The sequence below is a fragment of the Schistocerca serialis genome, chromosome 6 (assembly GCF_023864345.2).
Source record: "Schistocerca serialis cubense isolate TAMUIC-IGC-003099 chromosome 6, iqSchSeri2.2, whole genome shotgun sequence".
Classification (NCBI taxonomy): domain Eukaryota; kingdom Metazoa; phylum Arthropoda; class Insecta; order Orthoptera; family Acrididae; genus Schistocerca; species Schistocerca serialis.
In genome coordinates, this window is record NC_064643.1 from 389,149,504 (window position 1) to 389,171,170 (window position 21,667).

A 21,667-nucleotide genomic window follows, 5' to 3' on the forward strand; every position below is an offset into this window, starting at 1 on the left:
AACAAAGTTTTCGAAACCAGATTTTAAATTATAAGACATTTTCCCTGTGCAGACGCAAACCTACAATATTTTATTGGTTACAATCTGCAGTTTACAACCAAAAATACAGTAAACGATAGCAAATTAAGGAAATGGAACTTGAATAAGTCAAGACCCACAGTTATTCGATAATCTTATTTACCGTAATGCAACGACTGACTGAAACAGAGGAAGGAATCCGCTAGAATACGAATGGATATCTTTGAGAGAAGAAGTGGTGAATGCAGCAGAGTATGTTAACGGGAAGAAGGTACAGTAGAAATCGTTAGATAAAACGTGATATATTAAATTTGACAAGAGGGAAAATTATAAAAATGCAGCAAATAAAGTAGACCATGGGAAACAGAAATGTCTAAACATGACGTCGACAGAAAGTCCAAAATTGCAACACGATTTTGCACTTGGAGAACATAGCGGAATGAAAATGAGAAAGAACAAAGAAAACTTTCCTCAAAGGAGAAGCAACTGTCAAGAACTCATTTGGCAAGCCAGAACTAAGCAAATAAGAGAAGGCTAGAAAGTGGAAGGAATATGTAGGTAGGAGAGTGGGAGGGGTTGTGCAAACTAACATAAGCACAATGTTAGATTCCTGTGAAATGTCTGAACACGCAAAGCAATACTGATCCTACCACTTAGATAAGTAGACACGCTGAAGAACTGCGAAACTGTGTTAATAGCATTTGCATGTTTAGAGAAAGGTTTTGACAATCTAAATGAAAACATTCTTTGAAGCTCTGGAGATGTCAGCGATAAAACACAGGGCCACAAGATTATCTACAACTTGTACAGAAACCAAACTGCATTTCTAAGACTTTAATGACTTGAAAGGGAAGCAGTAATTGAGATGGTAGAAGTAGAGATGACATAAAATGAAGACTGTCAATAGCAAGAAAGCGTTCTGAAAAAGAAAATTTGTTCACATCGAATATAAATTATAATGGTTGGATACTATTTTACAAAGGTATTTGTGTGGACTGCAGCCTTGTATGTAAGTGAAACGTGGACGATGAACAGTTCTGTCACGAAGACAATGGACGCTTCAAAACGTGGTGATCAATAAGAATGCTGAAGATTAGATATGAGGATCGTGTAACTAATGAAGAGGTACGGAATTAAATGGAGGAGGAAGAGGAAATTACGGCACAACTTTGACTACAACAGGGGTAAGTTGACAGGACATATTATGAGGCGTCAAAGAGTGAGGACAAAGGGGTTGGGTGATAGTATTCTGATAATAATCATCTGTTGAAATGCTATTCTACTATTTTATCTATTAATGTAAGCAGTGAATTTACTCTTCCATGCACTCCTCCACAAAACATTTAAACCAAAACTGAAATCAGCTGAACACCTAATCTTTCAACCACTGTCTGACAACTACTGGATTCACTTTCAACTTTCTATAACTATCACTGACTAGCCACACGCACATACAGATATAAGGAGAACAAAAATAAACAAACATTAGTTTTCAGCATATAATTCTGCAGGTTGGCAACATGTACATAAACAAACCAGACAGGAAGGGACATGAGGTGAACACACTGTAGTTACGACTTCAAATCAGAGTTTTCGGTAAAACGCGTAGTGCTAGTGACAGAAAAAAACAGAGCGAACATGAAAATGTGCTTATGTTCCATAATCTAAGTTTTAGTTCAACCTCCAGCATGTGACCAGGTGAAGGGAAACGTATATGTCCGCCTGTCCGCCAAAAACTCGGTTCACTGTAAGTAATCAGTCATTCACGTAAAAAAAGATGTGAACTGTTTCATAATCTGCAAGTATCACGTATCAAAACAAAACTGAATCATTCTAGATTCCACCGAATGTGCCTTAAAGTAAAAGGCGAAACGCGTCTTCAATCAGTGAAGTACACTGGATAAAGAAAAAAAAGTTTGTTACTTACCTAAGGGAATAATCAATAGATGTAGATATTTAGTAAATTACATCTTATGACATTCCAAGCAAATTAGTTTCAGTTTAACTTCTCATTCCACATGCTATTAAATGCTGTTTAAAAAAATTCATCTATCCCTTCTGAAAAACTGTAGTTACTTTCATATCTCGGTAGATAAACAGATTTAGGATATTTATCATGCGACGAAATACATGACTTTTCACAAGTTATCGTTTGCAAAAAAACACGTTTCGATTTCTTGAACCGTTTACGAAATTTGCGGTTGATACAACCACATGGTTTACGACGAGCAGGACGAAGTACCGGTCGCGTCGCGAGCGACCCGCGCGCGGTTACCGCACAGCCCGTCCGCCGACATATCATCCAATATCTCGAGAACGGTGATAGCTATCGATCTGCTCTCAGCTTTAAAAACAATTTCGATATGTTGACTAAATTTCATACGCAATAATGTATTACCTAAAATGAACTGTACGCAAAGTCCACGCAATGTATTTTTACCTCTGCACACTCATTAAAATTTCGTGTAAAGGTTTACGTAAATGCGATACAGCAAGTAACCACAACGAATAACGAAAATAAATTCGGTCCTTTATCGAGAGAAGATATCAGGCTGTAACATACCCAAGAATCAAATTTTTCTGCCGAATAGTTTCCTTGGAATCGGATGATAAGTATTTCATTGCTGCCGCCGCGTCCGCGCCAGCGGTTCGGCGAAAGTTCGTGTGGCCAGAGGTTCCGTTCCTGACGTCACGCTCAGCGCGTTCTGTGATTGGCGGCGCGCACCTGGAGCGCGGCACGCGGCAGCGGAAGCGGTTCGACATGGTCAAACCGCGACGCAGAGCCCGCCGCGGCGTGCCGCTGACGCCGTTTCCATGGCAACCACGCCGCTGACGCGCGGTTTTGACGCGCGGCAGCCCTAGTGGGAACCGGCCTTTACTGGTAGGGCGACGTGGCGCTGTAACACAAGCGTCAGTGTGCATTACAGTTGCAGTCAACAAGTGTCTGGTCAAGGTGAGCAGCACTCAGCTCGTAACGCTGTTTCATCAAAACATCATCAGTAGTGCTGCTGCTCTTCGCAAATATCGACTCATTAAAGGAATACTAGAGTTTCCCTTTCCTCGCCCGGGTTGACGAACGTGGTTCGGAAGTTCGAATTAAATGGCGAATTGGGTATTGCTCCTAGAAGAGGTCGACAGCCAACTGCGGAAAAAATTGTTGAAGAAGTTACTGTGCCATGGCTGAGAATGCCGGACGCAATGTGTGACGTGCAAGTAGTGAACGAGCTGTGATACGAAAGTTGAACATTCCATGGTCCACCGTTCGAAAAGTGCTGCGAGAAGTTGTGAAATGGTATCTCCAGTGCGGTTCCAGGTTGTCCTGGATGCAGATGGCCTTCTCATTGAGCAACGGTTGTAACCTGGAACGTGAACATGGTACGCAGTTAACCAATGTTACTCTCTCCAGTAGAAATTAAAACACGTTTCTTTCAATGGTTTCAACGTTATTTCTCTTCTGCATATCCTTACAAATATTTCCACAGAGTTTTTCATGGATGCCTTCTCAGGTAGTGAAAGTTTAATTATAGCTACCCAGCATAATGAAAAGTATATTCACTTACTAGCCTTGATTATGATCTTCTTAATTCTTAAAATCTGCATCATTACATTGCCAATGGTATTTAGTCTCTTTGAATAATACATATGGTTTTGTTCAAGGATTTTAATCAGTAAATAAGTTGCAAGTATTGAGACTAACTCTAATACAGTTACAGCATTTCTCATTTTTTGCCTATTTGGCTGTTTAGACAATAGTCAATACTTTATCTTGAGAATTTCGCGATTATTTAGAAAGATTACAATGAGATAAACAGCTTAATTTGTATGATTCGATGATTATTAAATCTTTATTTTATCATCATTACTTTGCGACTGTACAGAAAGATAATAATGAAAAAAACTGTAAGAAGTCAGGATGTTAGCAATTATACAATATAGTTATCTTCAACTATTTCCAAATCCCTCCAAATCAGTCTGAAAATTGTCGAAGCATTCTAACAATAGTCACAAATCGTGCAAACAATATGTATGCAGCGTTCTGGTTTTATATTCCTGTAATATTTTCTACATTTGAAAATTTTGATAATATTCATTTATATTTATTAATTTGGTTAAGTATAATGATTCAACGAGAGATAATGTTTGTGTGATTTGTGGACAACTCTGAATAGACAGGAATAGAGTCATTTACTGTTGTATGTAATGATGTGACGATTAATTTACGATGCCGCTACATCCTACACATGTAATTCACCGTGATTCCGCTATTCAAGATATCTCCAAAAGAAATACGCAACAACTGTAGCACCATTCTCATCAGTTTTTGTCATATTTTTAACAGGCTGGCATCCAGGACCCGGAGATCCACAGGCAGGCTAAGACAATCTTGATGGAGATGGGAAAATTCTACCAGGTCATGGTAGGTATCTGACCACTTTGGAAAATTTTCAAATTCTGTCTGTTCAGTTACACAAATCTAGGATAAAAGAAGTCATGATTTACGTCAATCTGTATTCTTCAGGTGTTCTGTGTACTGAAATTCTTAAATATGTGCTTTCCTCACTATTAGACAGAACTTTTAAAGTTTCAGATGATAGCTCTTTAATGGTATACAGCTGTTTTTTGAAACAAATTCTCTATCATATGCGTGCCAAAACATTTTGAATATTTTGTTCAAGTTCAGATCGTTTAATAAATCTATAAGAACTAAATATTATGAGTGTGTTTTTTTCTTTAACATTAAATAAGAGATCACTTCATGAAAACTACTTAATAATATTAAGTTTAATGATAATACTGTTACATAATAATACCTTCAAATTCCTCTGTTCTAGTCATATGGTAGTCTCTCGCTCTTGCGAATATAAGTGTCCTACTAGAATATTTTTGCAAAGTAGATGGGTTTTTGGGTAACATTTACTCTTCTGTACAGCCAGTATTAATCAGAGGTCACCTTATTTATCGGAGAGGTTAAACTAAATTACGGCAATATCACAACTGGCTACAGCGCTATGCACAATACAGTGCACTGGTAAAACAAGAGACATAACAGTACGAAGAGAAGCGATAGCTACAGTTACGAGAGTATGCAGATGATCAAGCGTTGTTGGCTGAATCTTGGGAGGAAGTACAATTTGCGATGGAGAGGTCGCCAAGTGTTAGAGAGAAAGAGTATGGAATGAAGATAAATGAAGTGAAGACTAAGATGATGTAAATCAGCCAATGGAACTGTGGCGTCGTAATATCATTGAAAAGAAAAAAAAACTTAGAACTGGCGAAATCTTTTGGGTACATAGGAAGTGGAGTTCGACAATAGAAAATTAAAGCCATGTGGAAGAAATAAGAAATACACTAGCGTGCTGAAAAGTAATGCCTCCGAATTTTTTATGTGAAAACTCTTCAAGCTTTATAAATAAAAAAAACGTTATTAACATTTTACATCTTTATTCTTCATGTCCAGATATTTGTAGCCCTCTCTCGCTACAGGGCTCCAAACTGAAGCGTGTAATATGGCGGTGTGTAACGTAACTACGTCAGTGCGTAAGAAACAGCGTGCTGTAATCGAGTTTTGAATTCAAAGAGTTCGTCCGCACATGGAACACTCTCTCCTTCTGCATGAAAATGCCAGACCACACAGGAATGCCGTGACATCATCAATAATCCGACGCCTTGGGTTTACTGTCATCGATCATCCTCAACACAGTCTCTTCTTGACCCCATCCGATTTTCATCTGTTTCCAACACTTAAAGGACCTCTTCTAAGACTTCACTTTGATTGTGATGAAACGGTGCAAGAAAAGGTGAGGCTGTGGCTCCGTCAACAAAGCCAAACAATCTACAGTGACGGCCTTAACAAACCTGTCTCTCGTTGGAGAAATGTGTTCGTTGCCAGGATGACTGTATTGAGAAATAAATATGTAGACCTCAAGAATAAAGATTTTGCATTTTAATAACATTTGTTATTACGATTTTTCACATAAAAAATTCGGAGGCATTTCAGCAAACCCTCGTACAAAGGAGAGCTAGAATATCCACGCTGGTTTGTTCTGTCAGCATGAGCGTATCTGAAATCTCAACCAGCTGGAATAGGCGACGATATGCGTTGTGGAGAGTCTTAATTATAGAATTCTGAGATCCACATTCCTGAATAATACGAGAAACATACTGGCTTCTCCCACACACGTCTCGCATAATGAACACGACGCTTAAAGTAGAAAAATTGTAGTTTGTACAGAGGAGAAGGAATGAAATAAACAGGATGTAAGGGAAGACAAGGTGAAGTATCTTCAAGAAAAATACGGAGAAATAAAAAATGAAATGGTCATTGGAAGGACTGATTCAGCACACTTTTTTAAGTCAACACAATCTTCGATGAAATTAAAAAGCTAGGAAGCCAACATTAAGAGTGGCATGAGAATTCCGCTATTAGAGGAGAGAGCGGATAGGTTGAAAGAGTATATCGAAGGCCTCTAGGAGGCGTAGGGACTGTCGGATGACGTGACAGAAGAAGAAATGGGAGTGGTATGGAAGAGATCCAGGGTTTAACACAACTTTTGAAGACTTGCAACCAAATAAGGCGGAAGGCATAAATAACATTCCCTTGGAACTTCTAAAATTATTTGGGGGAGTTGGATAGTTTGATAGGGTTTTGTGGAGAGAAGCGCTAAAAGTGAAATGGACTGACAGAATGACAAATAAAGAAGTGCTTCTGAGAATAGGAGAGTTAGAATAAGATAAGAAAAAATTTGGATGAGACATATATCGAGAAGAAATTGCCCACAAAAAAGAATAATCGAAAGAAAGATTGTTAGGAAGACAGGGAAAGGAAGAAGAAAGACTGGAATGCTGAATGCTGCTAAAAAAGGAGGAAGTTATTATTAGGTTAAAGGAGAAGCATAGGACACGGGGCAGAGGGAAGTGGAGAGGGTGCAGTCTATTTCTGTCTCTATACAGATAAGTCAAAGAAGAAGTAAAGTATAGTTCATTACATTTCATAATATCTATTCTTACCTTCTTTCACATCTGGCAAGTATCTGTTAAGGCGACAGATGCCATTTTGCACCGTAGTTGGGGACCACGTTAACTTTAGATCCCCCTATAACTCGCTATTCAAATTAGTTCAAGTGTTGGAGGTATTAGGACCACGTCTTCTAAAGCATTGCGTTGCTCAAAACGACCCTCGTGTTGAAGACAGCTTTACCATCTCCAGTTCTTACAAAGCGTAGTTCTATACGAAGTGTCATATTTGGTATACATCGGCAGAAATAGGAAGTGTTACATCTTGAACGACTTGACGGAACGCTACCAAAATTTCCGTGCCTGTGGGATATGTTGATTAAAATTTAATGCTTATGCTAACTTGGCTGTGGTGCTGTAGCTCAGTGGTGAAGTACCTGGCTGCAAATCCAAAGGCCTCGGATTACATCCTGGATCAACTGTAGAATTTTTATCCGTCACTTGTCACTTCTTTCATCTCTGGCAATGTTTGCTGATATTAAAAATGCCAGGCTGAACCGTGGTTCGGATTCCACGTTCAACCACCGACAACTGGCTCAGTTCAGAGGTACGAGGAAGGCAATGGCACACCGCCTCCTGCCCATGCCTACTAAAGCACTGAGGTGGTCAAAACAATTTTCAGGTGGATAACTGATTTACTTTTTTATGCTAGTTTATTTTCAGGAGAGAAAAAGGCCATTCCTTAAAGATGAAGAATAGTACAAGTACGCTATGGCCTTCATGTGTGCCTGACGTTAATAGAACTTTTCAGAGGAGGTCGCAACAGGGCATCCTCATGGGCGTGGGTGCGTCAGAACCATAGGTTAGACAGACAGCTGTGTGTAGTGCAATGCAGTACAAAGAGTGGTAACGAGATGAACTCAGGACGTGTGGCAAGAAGAGTAGGCACAGGAGCTTTCTCAAAGAATGCGCCACGAGAAGATCGTGGGATTGCTCTACTGCTCCTAACAAAATGACAGATGACTACATCTGAAATACTGGCAGAATGTCACCACAGACAGTCGGGAACAAACTAATGGAAACTGGGTCAAGATCTCGAGTTACGACGCGTCGTTTAGAACTCACGCCAAGCCACACACAACAATGACTTGCGTTCTGTACAGTCGCAGCGAAGTGGGCCACTGAACGGCGTGTCTGTAGATGGTCCGGTTAAAGGTCACATGAAGCAGCGATTCTCAAATCCAACTCCTGGAATCAACTTGTAGGGAGCTATTGGAACTGACAACAGCGCTGGTTTTGTAACTGTTGAAAAATGGCTGAATGTTCACCAGTATGTAGGAGGAATGGGGAACCCTTGAGACAACCCCTGTGTTATCAGCGTACCAAATGGTACATTCCAGCAAGATAATGCACATGGTCGGTTTAAGGTTCAAGCTGCACAAGCGGCTGCTTGAGACGTCAGGCTGAGAAGGGGCCAAAGGCGGCCATAGTGCAAAATTTATACGCAAGGTTTATCATAATTAGTAGCGAAAACAATGCTTTTCCACATCCACCAAATTTAGATTTATTTTGAAAAGTCTTACCTAGAGCCCAAGGAACAGCAATTAATTTAGACGCTAGAAAAAGACGCGCCTGCCTTTGTGGCCGAGCGGTTCTAGGCGCTTCAGTCTGAAACCGCGCGACCGCTATGGTCGCACGTTCGAATCCTGCCTCGGGCATGGCTGTGTGTGATGTCCTTGGGTTGGTTAGGTTTAAGTAGTCCTAAGTTCTAGGGCACTGATGACCTCGGATGTTAAGTCCCATAGTGCTCAGAGTCATTTGAACCAAAAGGACGCACCGCGAAGGAATTATCTGACTGGGACGGAAATCGCTAGACTTAGTATACGCGCACAGACAGACAAATGATTGCAATTTCAGAAAAACTGGTTAATTTATTCAAGAGGATGGAGCACGTCAATGACGCATTGGTCCACCTCTGGCCCTTATGCATGCAGTTATTCGGCTTGGCACTGATTCATAAAGTTGTTGGATGTCCTTCTGGGGACATCTCGCCATATTCTGTTCAGTTGGAGCGTTACACCGTCAAAACCTCGAGTTGGTTGGAGGACCATTCCCATAATGCTCCAAACGTTCTCAGTTCGGGAGAGATCCACCGACATTGCTGGCCAAGGTAGGGTTTGTAAAGCACGAAGACAAGCAGTAGAAACTCTCGCCGTGTAAAGGCCGATATTATGTTCCTGAAATGTAAGCTCAGGATGGCCAATACTGATACTGGTAATGGTGGACATTAGTTTGGAGCGGAATGAAAGCTTAATGTAATACTCGCTACGGCATGTACATTTCCATAAATTTCGCTAAATGTTGGACTGTTGCTTCGTTACGTAATACTTTCCACTTCTGTCAGTGTCTCGGTACACGAATGTAAGAGCTTATTTTGCAAAATGAACGCTGAGACGTCGTTGTTGCAGGACGACTTCCTGGACTGCTACGGCGATCCCGCGCTGGTGGGCCCCGGCACGGACATCCAGGACGGGAAGTGCACCTGGCTGGCAGTCGTCGCCCTGCAGAGGGCGTCCGACCAGCAGCGCCGCTTCATGCAGGTGCGCACAGCTGCTGTACAAGGGGCGGTTGAAAAGTCCGCGCAAAAATAAAAACTACTTACATGTTTGGGGGAAATCTTTTTTAGTTTTCGACATAGTCTCCTTTCAGACTTATACACTTCGTCCAATGCTGTTCTAATTTGTTGATCCCTTCCCAATAATAGGAATTATCTAAGTCTGCAAAATAGCTATTAGTTGCTGCAACCACCTCCTCGTTTGAATAAAATGTTTGTCCCGCCAGTCATTTCTTCAAATTGGGGGACAAATAGTAGTCCGAGGGAGCCAAGTCTGGAGAATAGGGAGGATGTGAAACGAGTTGGAATCCTATTTCGATTGATTCTGCGACCACAACTGCTGAGGTGTGTGCTGGTGCATTGTTGTGATGGAAAAGGACTTTTAGCGGTCCAGTCACCGGCGTTTTTCTTGCAGCTCGGTTTTCAAACGGTCCAATAACGATGAATAATATGCACCTGTAATAATTGTACCCTTTTCCAGATAGTCGATGAGGATTATCCCTTGCAAATCGCAAAAGACAATCACCATAACCTTTCCGGCCGAAGGAATGGTCTTCGCCTCTTTTGGTGCAGATTCTCCCTTGGTAACTCATTGTTTAGGCTGTACTTTGGTCTCATGAGTATAGTAATGTATCCATGTTTCATCCACAGTGACGAAACGACCCTTAAAGTCCTGCGGATTCTTCTTGAACAGCTGCAAACCAACCTTGCAACACTTCACACGATTCCGTTTTTGGTCAAGCGTGAGCAATCACGGAACCCATCTTGCGAATAGCTTTCTCATGTCCAAAAGTTTATCCAAAATATTACGTACTCGTTCATTCGAGATTCCCACAGCACTACCAATCTCAAGCATCTTAACTCTTCTGTCATCCATCACCATACCATTTTATCAATGATTTCTGGAGTCGCAACCTCCACAAGGCGTCCAGAACGTTCAGCATCACTTGTGCCCATATGGCCGCTCAGAAAATTTGAAACCACTTATAAACTGTTCTAATCTAAGGTGCAGAGTCATCGTAATGTTTATCAAGCTTCTCTTTAGTCTCCTGAGGCGTTTTGTCTTTCATAAGGTGATGTTTAATCACCACACTAAAGTCTTTTTCGTCAATTTTTTGACAATCACTCGACTTCCTAGATGCGCACTAATGCCAGACACAAAGAAATAGACCAATATGGCTGTAACTTGGTGTGCGCTCTTTCCGAAGATGCTACTAACTAAACATGACTTCGATACGTGCCGGTGGTGCCACTCTCGGACTTTGCACGGACTTTTCAAACGCCCCTCATACTTTCCTACCTAGTACTCCCTGCAATACCGAGGCAGTGATGTACAGAATTGTTGTCAGTACCTTCGCGGTATGGCAAATCATGTTGCGTGGAATGTTGCAGACACTATTATTACGGTCTGTTTGTGTAACGGGCCCGGGAAGATTATTGCTTGGATTTCTGCGGACGTAATACACTGAGGTGACCAAAGTCCTCCACTTAATATAGCATCAGACCTCCTTTCTCGCGGCATATTGCACCAGCTCGACGTGGCATGGATTCAACAAGTCGCTGGAAGTCCCCTGCAGGAATCTGAGCCATGCTGACTTTATAACCTAACTGCGAAATTGTTACCAGTGCAGGACTTTCGGCACAACTGACCTCTAGATTATGTCCCACAAACGATCGAAGGGATTCATGTCGGGAGATCTGGGTGGCCACATCACGCGCTCGAACTGTCCAGAATATTCTTCCAACCAATCGTGAACAATTGTGCCCCAGTGACATGGCACATTGTCATCCATAAAAATTCCATCGTTGTTTGGGAACATGAAGTCCATGAATGGCTGTAAACGGTCTCCAAAAAGACGTACATAATCATTTCCAGTCAATCATCCGTTCAGTTGGACCAGAAGATCCAGTCCATTCCTTGTACACACAGTTCACACCATTATGGGGCCACAGCCAGCTTGCACACTGCCTTATTGACAACTTGTGTCCATGGTTTCATGTGGTCTGTGCGACACTCGAACCCTACCATCAGCAATTACCAAATGATATCGAGACTCATCTTACCAAGCCATGGTTCTCCAGTCCTGAAGGGTCCACACGGTATACTCTCGAGCCCAGGAAGGACGCTGCAGGCGATGTTGTACTATTAGCGAAAGCAGTCGCGTCGTCTGCTGACGTAGTCCATTAACGTAAGATTTCGCCACACTGTCTTAACGTATACGTTCTTCGTTCGGCCCACAATAGCTTTTGCAGTTATTTCTCGCAGTGTCGCTTGTCTGTTAGCACTGACAACTCTACCCAAACGCCGCTGCTCTTGGTCGTTAAGTGAAGGCCGTAGGCCATTGCGTCGTCCGTGGTGAGAAGTAATGCCTAAAATTTGATATTCTCAGTACACTCTTGACACTGTGGATCTCGGAATATTGTAAACCATAATGATTTCCAAAATGGAATGTCCCTTGCGTCTAGCTCCAACTACCATTCCCTGTTCAAAGTCTGCTAATTCCAGACGTGCGGCCATAATAGCGTCGGAAACCTGTTCATATGAAACATCTGAGTACAAATGACAGCTCCGCCAATGCAATGCCCTTTTATACCTTGTGTACGCGATACTACTGCCATCTGTATGTGCATATCGCTATACTCAGTAGTTTTGTCCCATAGCAACTTACCCCAAATTTCCAAATTTTGTCACCTCAGTGTAATTAATGTAATTTTGACCTCGCGGTCACTACAGGAGCGATACTTAGGTTTCTGTAGTGTAAGGGGGCAGTCAAATGAAAATGAGACAGATGGAAAACAAATAAGTAAATGTGTTTATTATTTCAAAAGTAATCGCTATAAATGTTACTATATTTGTCGCACTGTGAAACAAGATGGCCAATGCCTTCATGGAAAAATGTTTTCGGTTGCCTACGGAACAATGACTGTACCCTGGCGTGCAGCTCTTCGTCCAAAGCAATCAACGGCCTCGCTTTACAGTGCTCGCCAACATGTTGCCAAGACTGCTTCGATAACTCTTCCTCACTTATGAAGGTTCTTGAAACTTTGTAACAAGGCTTTCGTGAGACAGTTTACATCTTCGTTCAAGCGTCTGCCAAATCAGTATTTTTTCGGCATCTCTGTGATGCTTTCCCAAGCACAAAAAACCTGTGCTCATTGTGTACATTCGATATCTCCTGTTAGTCCTGTTTGGCATGGGTCCCACACTCTTGAGCACTATTATAGGATGGTATAACAAAGACAGTCAGTCTCGATCGCAACTAATGTTTATTTGCTCATATTTTGCTACTTGGTTTAAGTCAAACATGATCATCTTGAGACAACTGATTCTAAAATTGATAAAATGGGCCAAGTATTTCAAGCTAATCAACATACAAACTAAATTACAGCAACATGATAAAATATGTATGTATCCTTGGTGACTTGAAGAGACGACATACGGAGCTGTTGGACGTACCAGAAGCTACTAGTCAACGTTTGCCGACTAGCATGTAGATGCTAGGAGTTACAATGAGAAAGCTCCGTTCACCCTTCCACACGTGATAATTAGAGTACAGCAGTGAGCAAAGAAACTAGCAAACATCGTGTGCACAATAGAGACTAACCTCATATTGTACGTGTAAACATAATATAACATTGATTATACTCCACAAATATATTTAAAATACTTAAAAGGACATTAAAAATTTAAAAATTCCGATGTTAGCGGCTAGAATCTGAAGAAGCTGCCCCTTTTGTGCATTACAAATAACTATTACAACGTTTACATCTTGCCAGAGAGTGTAACATAGGCGATACGAACAGCCAAACAAGAATACTTCAGTAGGACGCCAAAGGTTATCATACGGGCGCACGCTACTCTAAGTACCTTTGCTTGGCTGTTTATTTTGCCAATGTGATTTGCAGCTGGTAAATTTTTGTCTGGAACTAGTTACCAAATAAATAAATATTAGGTGTGACCTAGACTGTTTTGTCACGTCTCTGAAGGAGATCGTTGTCGTTCCAGTGTGTCATGGACTACACGAGTGGTTTGTAAGGAATCTCCTTTGCAGACTAGTAGCATTAACCCAGTTTCCTATCAATGAGCCTAAGTTTCCTAAGAAAATACTTGATTATTCCATTTCTTATCACCGCAAATTGCGACAACCCGATATTTTTGTGTTGACTGATTGAAGTCATCATAAGACGCTACATTTTTTTCGTTTCGTGAAATGGACAGTTTCAGAGTGATTAACATTAAAAACAAATTGCAGTATTTGGACCAATTTGAAATCTTATCAAGATCTTTAAATTTATTTCGTACATGACTGGTGTTGAATCTGCAGCTATGGTTAAAATAGCGAATGCCTTGAATTAATATTACAATCAACAACTTAAACAGAGTGATTCTTCCATTAACTAGCTTGTGAGCCACCGAAGGTTCATCTACAGATGGTCTGTATTTACAGGCATTTTACGTTTTGAAGCAGGTGCAGCTACTTGATCGCATCGCTCCAGCGTTGTATAAGAACTGATTCTATGAGGAACCGGATTGATTACTTTCCAGTATAGAAAACACAGCACTTAGATGCACTTGTTTTAGCAACTTCTAACAGAATTAGTTAAACCAAGTGCATCTAAGTGCTGTGTTTTCCGCATCGGCATTATGCAGACAATTTAACGTCGCTGTTTCAGGTAGTGGTTTGTGGGGGGAGTGATATGAACTATTGTTGCGTAAGATATCGCTGAACGACCGCGTTTCCACACTGGCAACCTAAGCAAGCATTTATGCCGCAGATATTACCAAACACCGCTTTACTTACGGTTCTCCGTTTTCTTTCCTTGTTTTAAAATGAGTGAAGAGACTAGTCATGCTCCATTATGGGGTTTGAATACTACTCTCCGCAATTGTCTTACAGTCATTCAAGACATGGAAATACATTTGTTTAATTTTTCGTCCATGTCATGGTTTGTATTCCGATGTGATGTTCCATGTTCAAACCCGTAGCGAAGTTGGAGCAAGAACTCCCTTGTTGAACGTAACCTAGTCGTGTGAACCAACCACTCTTACCACAAAACCATATTAGCGATACAGCCTGATGCTGATTGGACTAAATGACTGTAGATACTGCACTGACAACGGTGTTCGTTTAGAGTCAGAGGCCGAGGGAAAGCCTTTTCCTCGTAGGGAGATGGTAGGAACCTGAGGGAAATGAGAACTCACGTATCTCTCCCAGTTAATTCTTAACCATCTCTCGATAATGTCCAGGAATCGGTGCGCATCGAAGTTGCAGACCCACTGCAAGCGATACGTATCGAACGTTCGACACTGTCAAGTCTCGAAGCGGGAAATACACGTCTTGTTTTATACTTCAACAGCGGAACGTCGGCTGAGAGCAACAAGCTTAGAAGTTTGTTACCGGACACCGTGACAAAAGTTTTTGACAAACAATGTTAGAAATATGTTTATTGATCGCTTCAGTCATAGTAATTCAACCTGTACTCTTAGGTTCCTGCAAAACACGTACTCGTATATCATGACACTTTGTATGAAACCGTTCCACTTCCGTTAATGAAATAAAACTCATGTAGTGACTGGTTGTCGATGTACGTCGTGTCGTTCATACCAAGTAGTATTTTTTTGTTTTCAATACGTTCGTCTTTCGTCGTGCGTCTTGTCATCATCTCGGGAGTCCACCGTTTGATATACATCGAAATGCGTCTGCAACTTCGATGTGCCCCAATACTTGGATATAATCCCATCTTTCTTTATTTTTCTTTCCTTTTGGCAGTTTGTGCACCCCCTGTTGGCCAACCCCTTAGTATAGTCCCTTGCACCACACAAAAGAAAACAAAGACACCATTATCATTATTTATTAACTTGTGTCCTCGGGGCCTTGTACCGGTACCTGAGAGTTGTCACCGCTGTTACAGGAGTGCTACGGCAGTAAGGAGCCGGAGAAGGTGGAGGCGGTGCGGCAGCTGTACGACGAGCTGGGCCTGCCCGCCACCTACAAGAGCTACGAGGAGCAGAGCTACGAGCTGCTCTGCACCCAGATACAGCAGATCTCGCGCGGTCTGCCGCACAAGCTCTTCTTCAAGTTCCTCGAGAAGATCTACGTCAAGGACCCCTGAAGCCGCGCAGCGGCCGCTGTCTCGTCCGCCACTGTCTGCTGTGATCGTACAGTGCTCATTGAGACCCCTAGATCAATAGCGGAGTTAAACTTTCAACGGTGCAGGGCGTATATGATGGAAAGATGCGCTACCAGACAAGAATTGATGAATTCTCTAGCAAGTTTCCTAAATGGTTTTCTCATTATTAAGACATAAAAACTTGTAATTGAACCTCTCACATGGTTTGCGGCAGCCACCTACTTTAGACGATACGTAGAATCTCTAATTTTGGTCCCCATTTTCTAGCTTACGTGTCTGGTCGAAAATAGGTTGTGGCTTTTGGTATAGTGACAGACACGTTTGAAGATCGGCAGGGTAAAAGACAGAAAAACTGACAACAGGAGTGGGAGGCTTTGAAAATAAAAGTTTGTGCATCATACAAATTTCGTAGTGTTGTTCTTTCACCTTCTTTGCCGAAGTCGTCGTTTGATTACCAGTTCATAAAATTTATGACTTGCGCACTTCCTGCAAAATTATCCTGCGAATGAACAGCCTGCGTCGCATGAGGCTATGGGTCAATCTCACCTGGATACGTAATGCGCATATCCAGCTTCAGAATGGCCACAAATAAAAGTTACTTTTCTCGATATTGCCAGTTGCCTTAATTACTGAATATAGTATCTTCTTCTGTCTTATAAAGAATTATGCAATACTATATACTCAAGTGTTAATAATAATGTCTTTATCATTTCATTTCATTTCTTCGACATAAGTAATATGTAAAGACTGTCAACAGTGTTTTTGTATATATGTATAACGTTTATTGTTAATACATTGGACTATTACTATGTATTATGCCTTATTTCTTTCAAATCCATCATTCGCAGCCATACTTTCAATTGAAGGGCTTATTTCAATAGTGATGCAAGTCCATTTTTGTTCATATTGAGAAACAGAGTCCTAAAGTTAAATGAGCGCTGAAAAATCTGCAGTTGAGATACCACAAATATTCAAGCATATGGCTTCTTGCTAGAGATGAACTTATGCAACTCAGTAAATTAGCTTACCACGCCTATTTTCATTCTCTACTATCGTATGGCATCATTTTCTGGGGTAACTCATCATTGAGTAAAAGAGTGTTCATTGCACAAAAGCGTGTAATCAGAATAATTGCTGGAGCTCATCCAAGATCATCCTGCAGACACTTATTTAAAGAGCTAGGGATCTTCACTGTAGCCTCACAATATATATGTTCACTTATGAAATTTGTTATTAGCAATCCGAACGAATTCAAAAGTAATAGCAGTGTACATGGCTACAACACTAGGAGAAAGGATGATCTTCACTACTCAAGGTTAAATCTAACTTTGGCTGAGAAGGGGGTAAATTATGCTGCTACAAAAGTCTTTGGTCACTTACCTTATGGCATCAAAAGCCTGACAGATAGCCATATAGCATTTAAAAGGAAATTAAAAGAATTTCTTAATGGCAACTCCTTCTACTCATTGGATGAATTTTTGGATATAGTAAGTGGGTAATTTCCCCAATCCTCACAAAAAAAGAAACTAAAAATATTAAGTGTCATATAATATTTTGTGTAATGTAATATCTTGTATAGACAGCTTTTATTAACCTGACACGTTCCACATCATTACGAAGTGTCGTATTCATGATCTATGGAACAAGTACTAATCCAATCTAATCTTTCTGTTTGTTTGGATCATTAATTTCAGAAGCATTATAGGCAGAAAAGAGGAGGTAATGGACTTGTACCACTATTGAAATAAGCCTTTCATATGTTCCATGGTATTTCTAGGTTAGGTTAGTGTTTTTTAACGACCTGTCGACAACGAGGTCATTAAAGACGGAGCACAAGCTCGGGTTAGGGAAGGATGGGGAAGAAAATCGGCCGTGCCCTTTCAAAGGAACCATCCCGGCATTTGCCTGAAACGATTTAGGGATAACACGGAAAACCTAAATCAGGATGGCTGGAGACGGGATTGAACCGTCGTCCTCCCGAATGCGAGTCCAGTGTGCTAACCACTGCGCCACCTCGCTCGGTGGGCTGGTATTTATAAGCAAGAAATTATCTCATTACTGAGAAATGTACTGACTTACCAAAACATTCTCCCGTTGAAAGCTTCAAGAAGATGTGGGCACAATTTCATAAGTGATACCTATATAATACCTCTGGAAATTAAAACCAAAAAAGTAGTTACCTGCTTACATAACGTGGTAATATGCAGAGGTTGGACAAATATGAGGGAACATTGCGAGAAATGCGTGTCTGAACATAAATGCAGATGCCAGCCAAACCTGCAGGTGGCGCTGTTATATCCGACCGCAAACGGCATTTGTGCAATGTCCTCAGCACATTGCAAGTGTCATATGTGGTCAGAACAGTGTTCTAAGTAGTTGTGAGTGCATTATGTTGGAGCTAAGAGCATTCGAATGTGGGTAAAGTGTTGGTGTTCGTGTGGTAGTTGTTTCCGTAACCAAGGTACTCGAAGTGTCTGGTATTTCAAGAAACACCACATCGAAGATTTATACCGTATACAGGGAATGCCGGAAAACATCATCCGCAAGTCACAACGCGGACGAAAATGTGTGTTGAGTGATCGTAGCCGACAGTCACTGAAGAGGATTGTGACGAAAAATACGAGAACTACAGCTGCTAAAGTCATTGCAGGAGAACTGAATGTCGCACTCGCGAGCCATGTATGCAGCAAAACAACACTAAGGTTGCTCCATAAGCAGGATCAGATGGAAATCGAAGCCATCCATCAGTGATGCAAAAGCCCGAAGCTGTAAAATCCGAACTAGGGAGCGAAGGAAGACAGTCATTTGTACAAATGCATGCTTTCGCGACGATATCCTTTAATAAAACATTCTCGGTTTTCAAGCCGCGTCAAGTGGTTTACTGCCCACGAGCTTTCCGCAGAGATCTCCTCTGCCATTGTCAAGTGGATGATTGTCATGTGGTTCATTGCCGTGCTTATATAGCCGTGACGTCACGAGCTATATAAGCACGGCAATAACAACCACACGACAGTCATCCACTTCTTGACAATGGCAGAGGAGATCTCTGCCGAAAACTCGTGGGCAGTAAAACCACTTGGCGCGGCTTGAAACCTGAGAATTTTTATTGACAGTCATTTGGTCGGGTGAATCTTGTTTCCAACTTCTGACCGGGTTTACGTCTCGCATACGTCGTCCCAGGCCTACGACAGAGGCTGCTTGCTGCCAAGAGTAAAATATGGGTGGGAGGGGGGGGGGGGTCGGTGATGATTTAGGCAGCCGTATTGCGATATTCCATGGGCCCCATGGTTACTGTGCAAGATCGAATTACTGCCAAGGACAATGTGCACATTTTGGCTGATCAGGTCCATCACGTGATAGAAAATCTGTTCGCCAATGGTGGTGCTGAGTTCCAAGAATACAGGGCCCCTGATCACACAGTTCGCATTGTCTGGGACTGGTGAGGACGAGGATGAATTGTCACACAGCCCCTGGCTACCGCATTTACCAGATCTCAATATTATTGAATCTTTGTGGTCTACTTTGGAGAGAAGGGTTCCTGATCGGTAGCCACCTCTATCTTCATCACCGGAACTTGCCCCTGTTTTGCAGGATGAATATGATAAGATACCCTTGAAAATCATACAGGAACTGTCTATATGCATTCGGAGAGGACTGGAAGTTATTTTGATTGCCAGGAAGTTTCCTACACAGTATTTGGCATGATAATGAGGTGTGTTTTTGGTGTTCCCATACTTTTTTTCCATCCCCCGTATTTGGAGTGGGGCATTCAGATGCGCAGAACAGAATTTTTGTCGCCAGCAGACATTGACTTCAAAAGTCACATGTCGCCAATAACAAACTCGCGGGCTAACTATCAATGATCAATGTTATTTTTCAACAATTAGATAATGGCAAAGTAGCAGAAGACCAGAACAATACCATGACCATTATGGGCTTACTTAACAGTGGTTCTAAAAATGGTTCAAATGGCTCTGAGCACTATGGGACTTAACATCTTAGGTCATCAGTCCCCTAGAACTTAGAACTACTTAAACCTAACTAACCTAAGGACATCACACATCCACGCCCGAGGCAGGATTCGAACCTGCGACCGTAGCAGTCGTGCGGTTCCAGACTGAAGCGCCTTGAACCGCTCGGCCACAGGGACAGTGATTCCACTAATTTCACATAGAACAGCGGACATTCCCTGGGACTAACGTCCAAATTCTATGCGACGTATCTCAGAACAAAATTGGGCCACTAGTTCCCACATTTATGCACCGCACATTGTCGAATAATTACACAACCTGGCACACTCTGGGGTTAGGCAAACAGTACAGCTTGTCACTGAACGTTTCGTTAGGCCAGACATTAAAAATGACTGCCGAGCCTGGGTACAAGCTCGCTTGGCGTGTCAGCGCAGCAAAGTTGGTCGTCATGCTCAACGAGGACACTCTGACATACCATGAGCACGTTTCTGACACGTGCATCTAGACTTCGTCGGCCCCTTTCAGGAACTGAATGGTTGCAGACACTTACTATCGATTACTGAACGAGTTTCTTGTCTGTTAGCTGCAGTCCCAATGAAAGACCTTACAGCAGAGTCAACAGATTATGCGTTCATTTGCTTGGATAGCTTGATTCGGCTGCCCTGAAACGATAATGACAGTCTATGGCAGTCTATATAAGACCATTCTCTTTGAGGCATCTCCTACCTCTATGGCATTATGCATAATAGTACAACTGCATACCACTCCAAGAGTTACAGGCTTGTGGAGCAGTGACACAGAACCCTAAAAGCTACACACATGTGCTAAGGAGGATTGTGGATGGAAATCTTGCCATGGGTACTATTAGGAGTTTGTACAGCATTCAAAGAAGATATACTCCGACCACTAACAGAAATCGTGTATGGGAATCACTCACACTCTCGGCAGAGATCGTTCTACTGACTCAGCTCCTTGAACTAGCAGACTTATCAGCGCTGGCCAAGCAGGTGAAGAGGAACGTACCAGGAGCTGCCTCACATACCAGCCTGAAAATTTTCGTGCACAGGGTACCATGTAAATGTGAATTCTTCAAGCTAAGGGAAGATATTGTCCGGCCAGCTTTACAGCCACCCTACTCGGGCCTGTCTACAGGACACTTCCACATTTTAAATTTTACTCAACAGAAAAGCAACGACAGTCTCTTTATGCCACTTAAAATATGCGTGAATTCTGTGCGAACACACAGCTACACCTGACGCGGTCCATAAGGAAACAAACAACAATCTATAGCCGGCCGGTGTGGCCGTGCGGTTCTAGGCGCTTCAGTCGGGAACCGCGTGACCCATACGGTCGCAGGTTCGAATCCTGCCTCGGGCATGGATGTTTGTGACGTCCTTAGGTTAGTTAGGTTTAAGTAGTTCTAAGTTCTAGGGATGTTAAGTCCCATAGTGCTCAGAGCCATTTGAACAATCTATACGGTTATCTATCCCTCGACATGCAGATGGCTAATTCACATTCTAAGGCCCAGTCTTTATCAAACATTAATCCAGAGAACATCAATGAAACTTGTAGACAATGATCTTATAGCGGACGCCTAGCATGACAGTCGTGTAGCAGATAACAGGACGGTAGCTCGACAACTCACACATCCGTATCAGCTACTTATGAGCATCGTTTATGCCGCTATATCTTTGCATCTCTCACGAGAGGGCGCTCTCGCTTTTACAGTCCTAGGGAAACAACAACGACAGCTACAACACACCACGTCAAAAAACGCTTCAGACCCTCCTACCAGCGAACATCCCAGCCGCCCCAGCCTCCGCTACTGCCTGCACCAGTCCAATCTAGGTACAGCCGACCGCCTCAACATTTGGCAACGTATCATCTGTACAGCATGAGCGCTGCGAGACAGCCCATCATGAGATACGCTCCGACTACCTCCTGCTATGTAGTCAGACATGGCACTGTTGGACACTTT

General features: G+C 42.2%; 1 protein-coding gene across 1 annotated transcript in view; it reads left to right on the forward strand.

The window, feature by feature from the left end:
• LOC126483801 (farnesyl pyrophosphate synthase-like) overlaps positions 1-16,531 on the forward strand; it is a 284,194-nt gene extending 267,663 nt beyond the window's left edge. Inside the window, exons 6-8 of the mRNA XM_050106981.1 lie at positions 4,358-4,435; positions 9,441-9,572; positions 15,500-16,531. Coding sequence (XP_049962938.1) covers positions 4,358-4,435; positions 9,441-9,572; positions 15,500-15,700 — 411 coding nt within the window. The 3' untranslated portion in view covers positions 15,701-16,531. The remainder of the gene's footprint in view (positions 1-4,357; positions 4,436-9,440; positions 9,573-15,499) is intronic.
• The last annotated feature ends 5,136 nt before the right edge of the window (positions 16,532-21,667 follow it).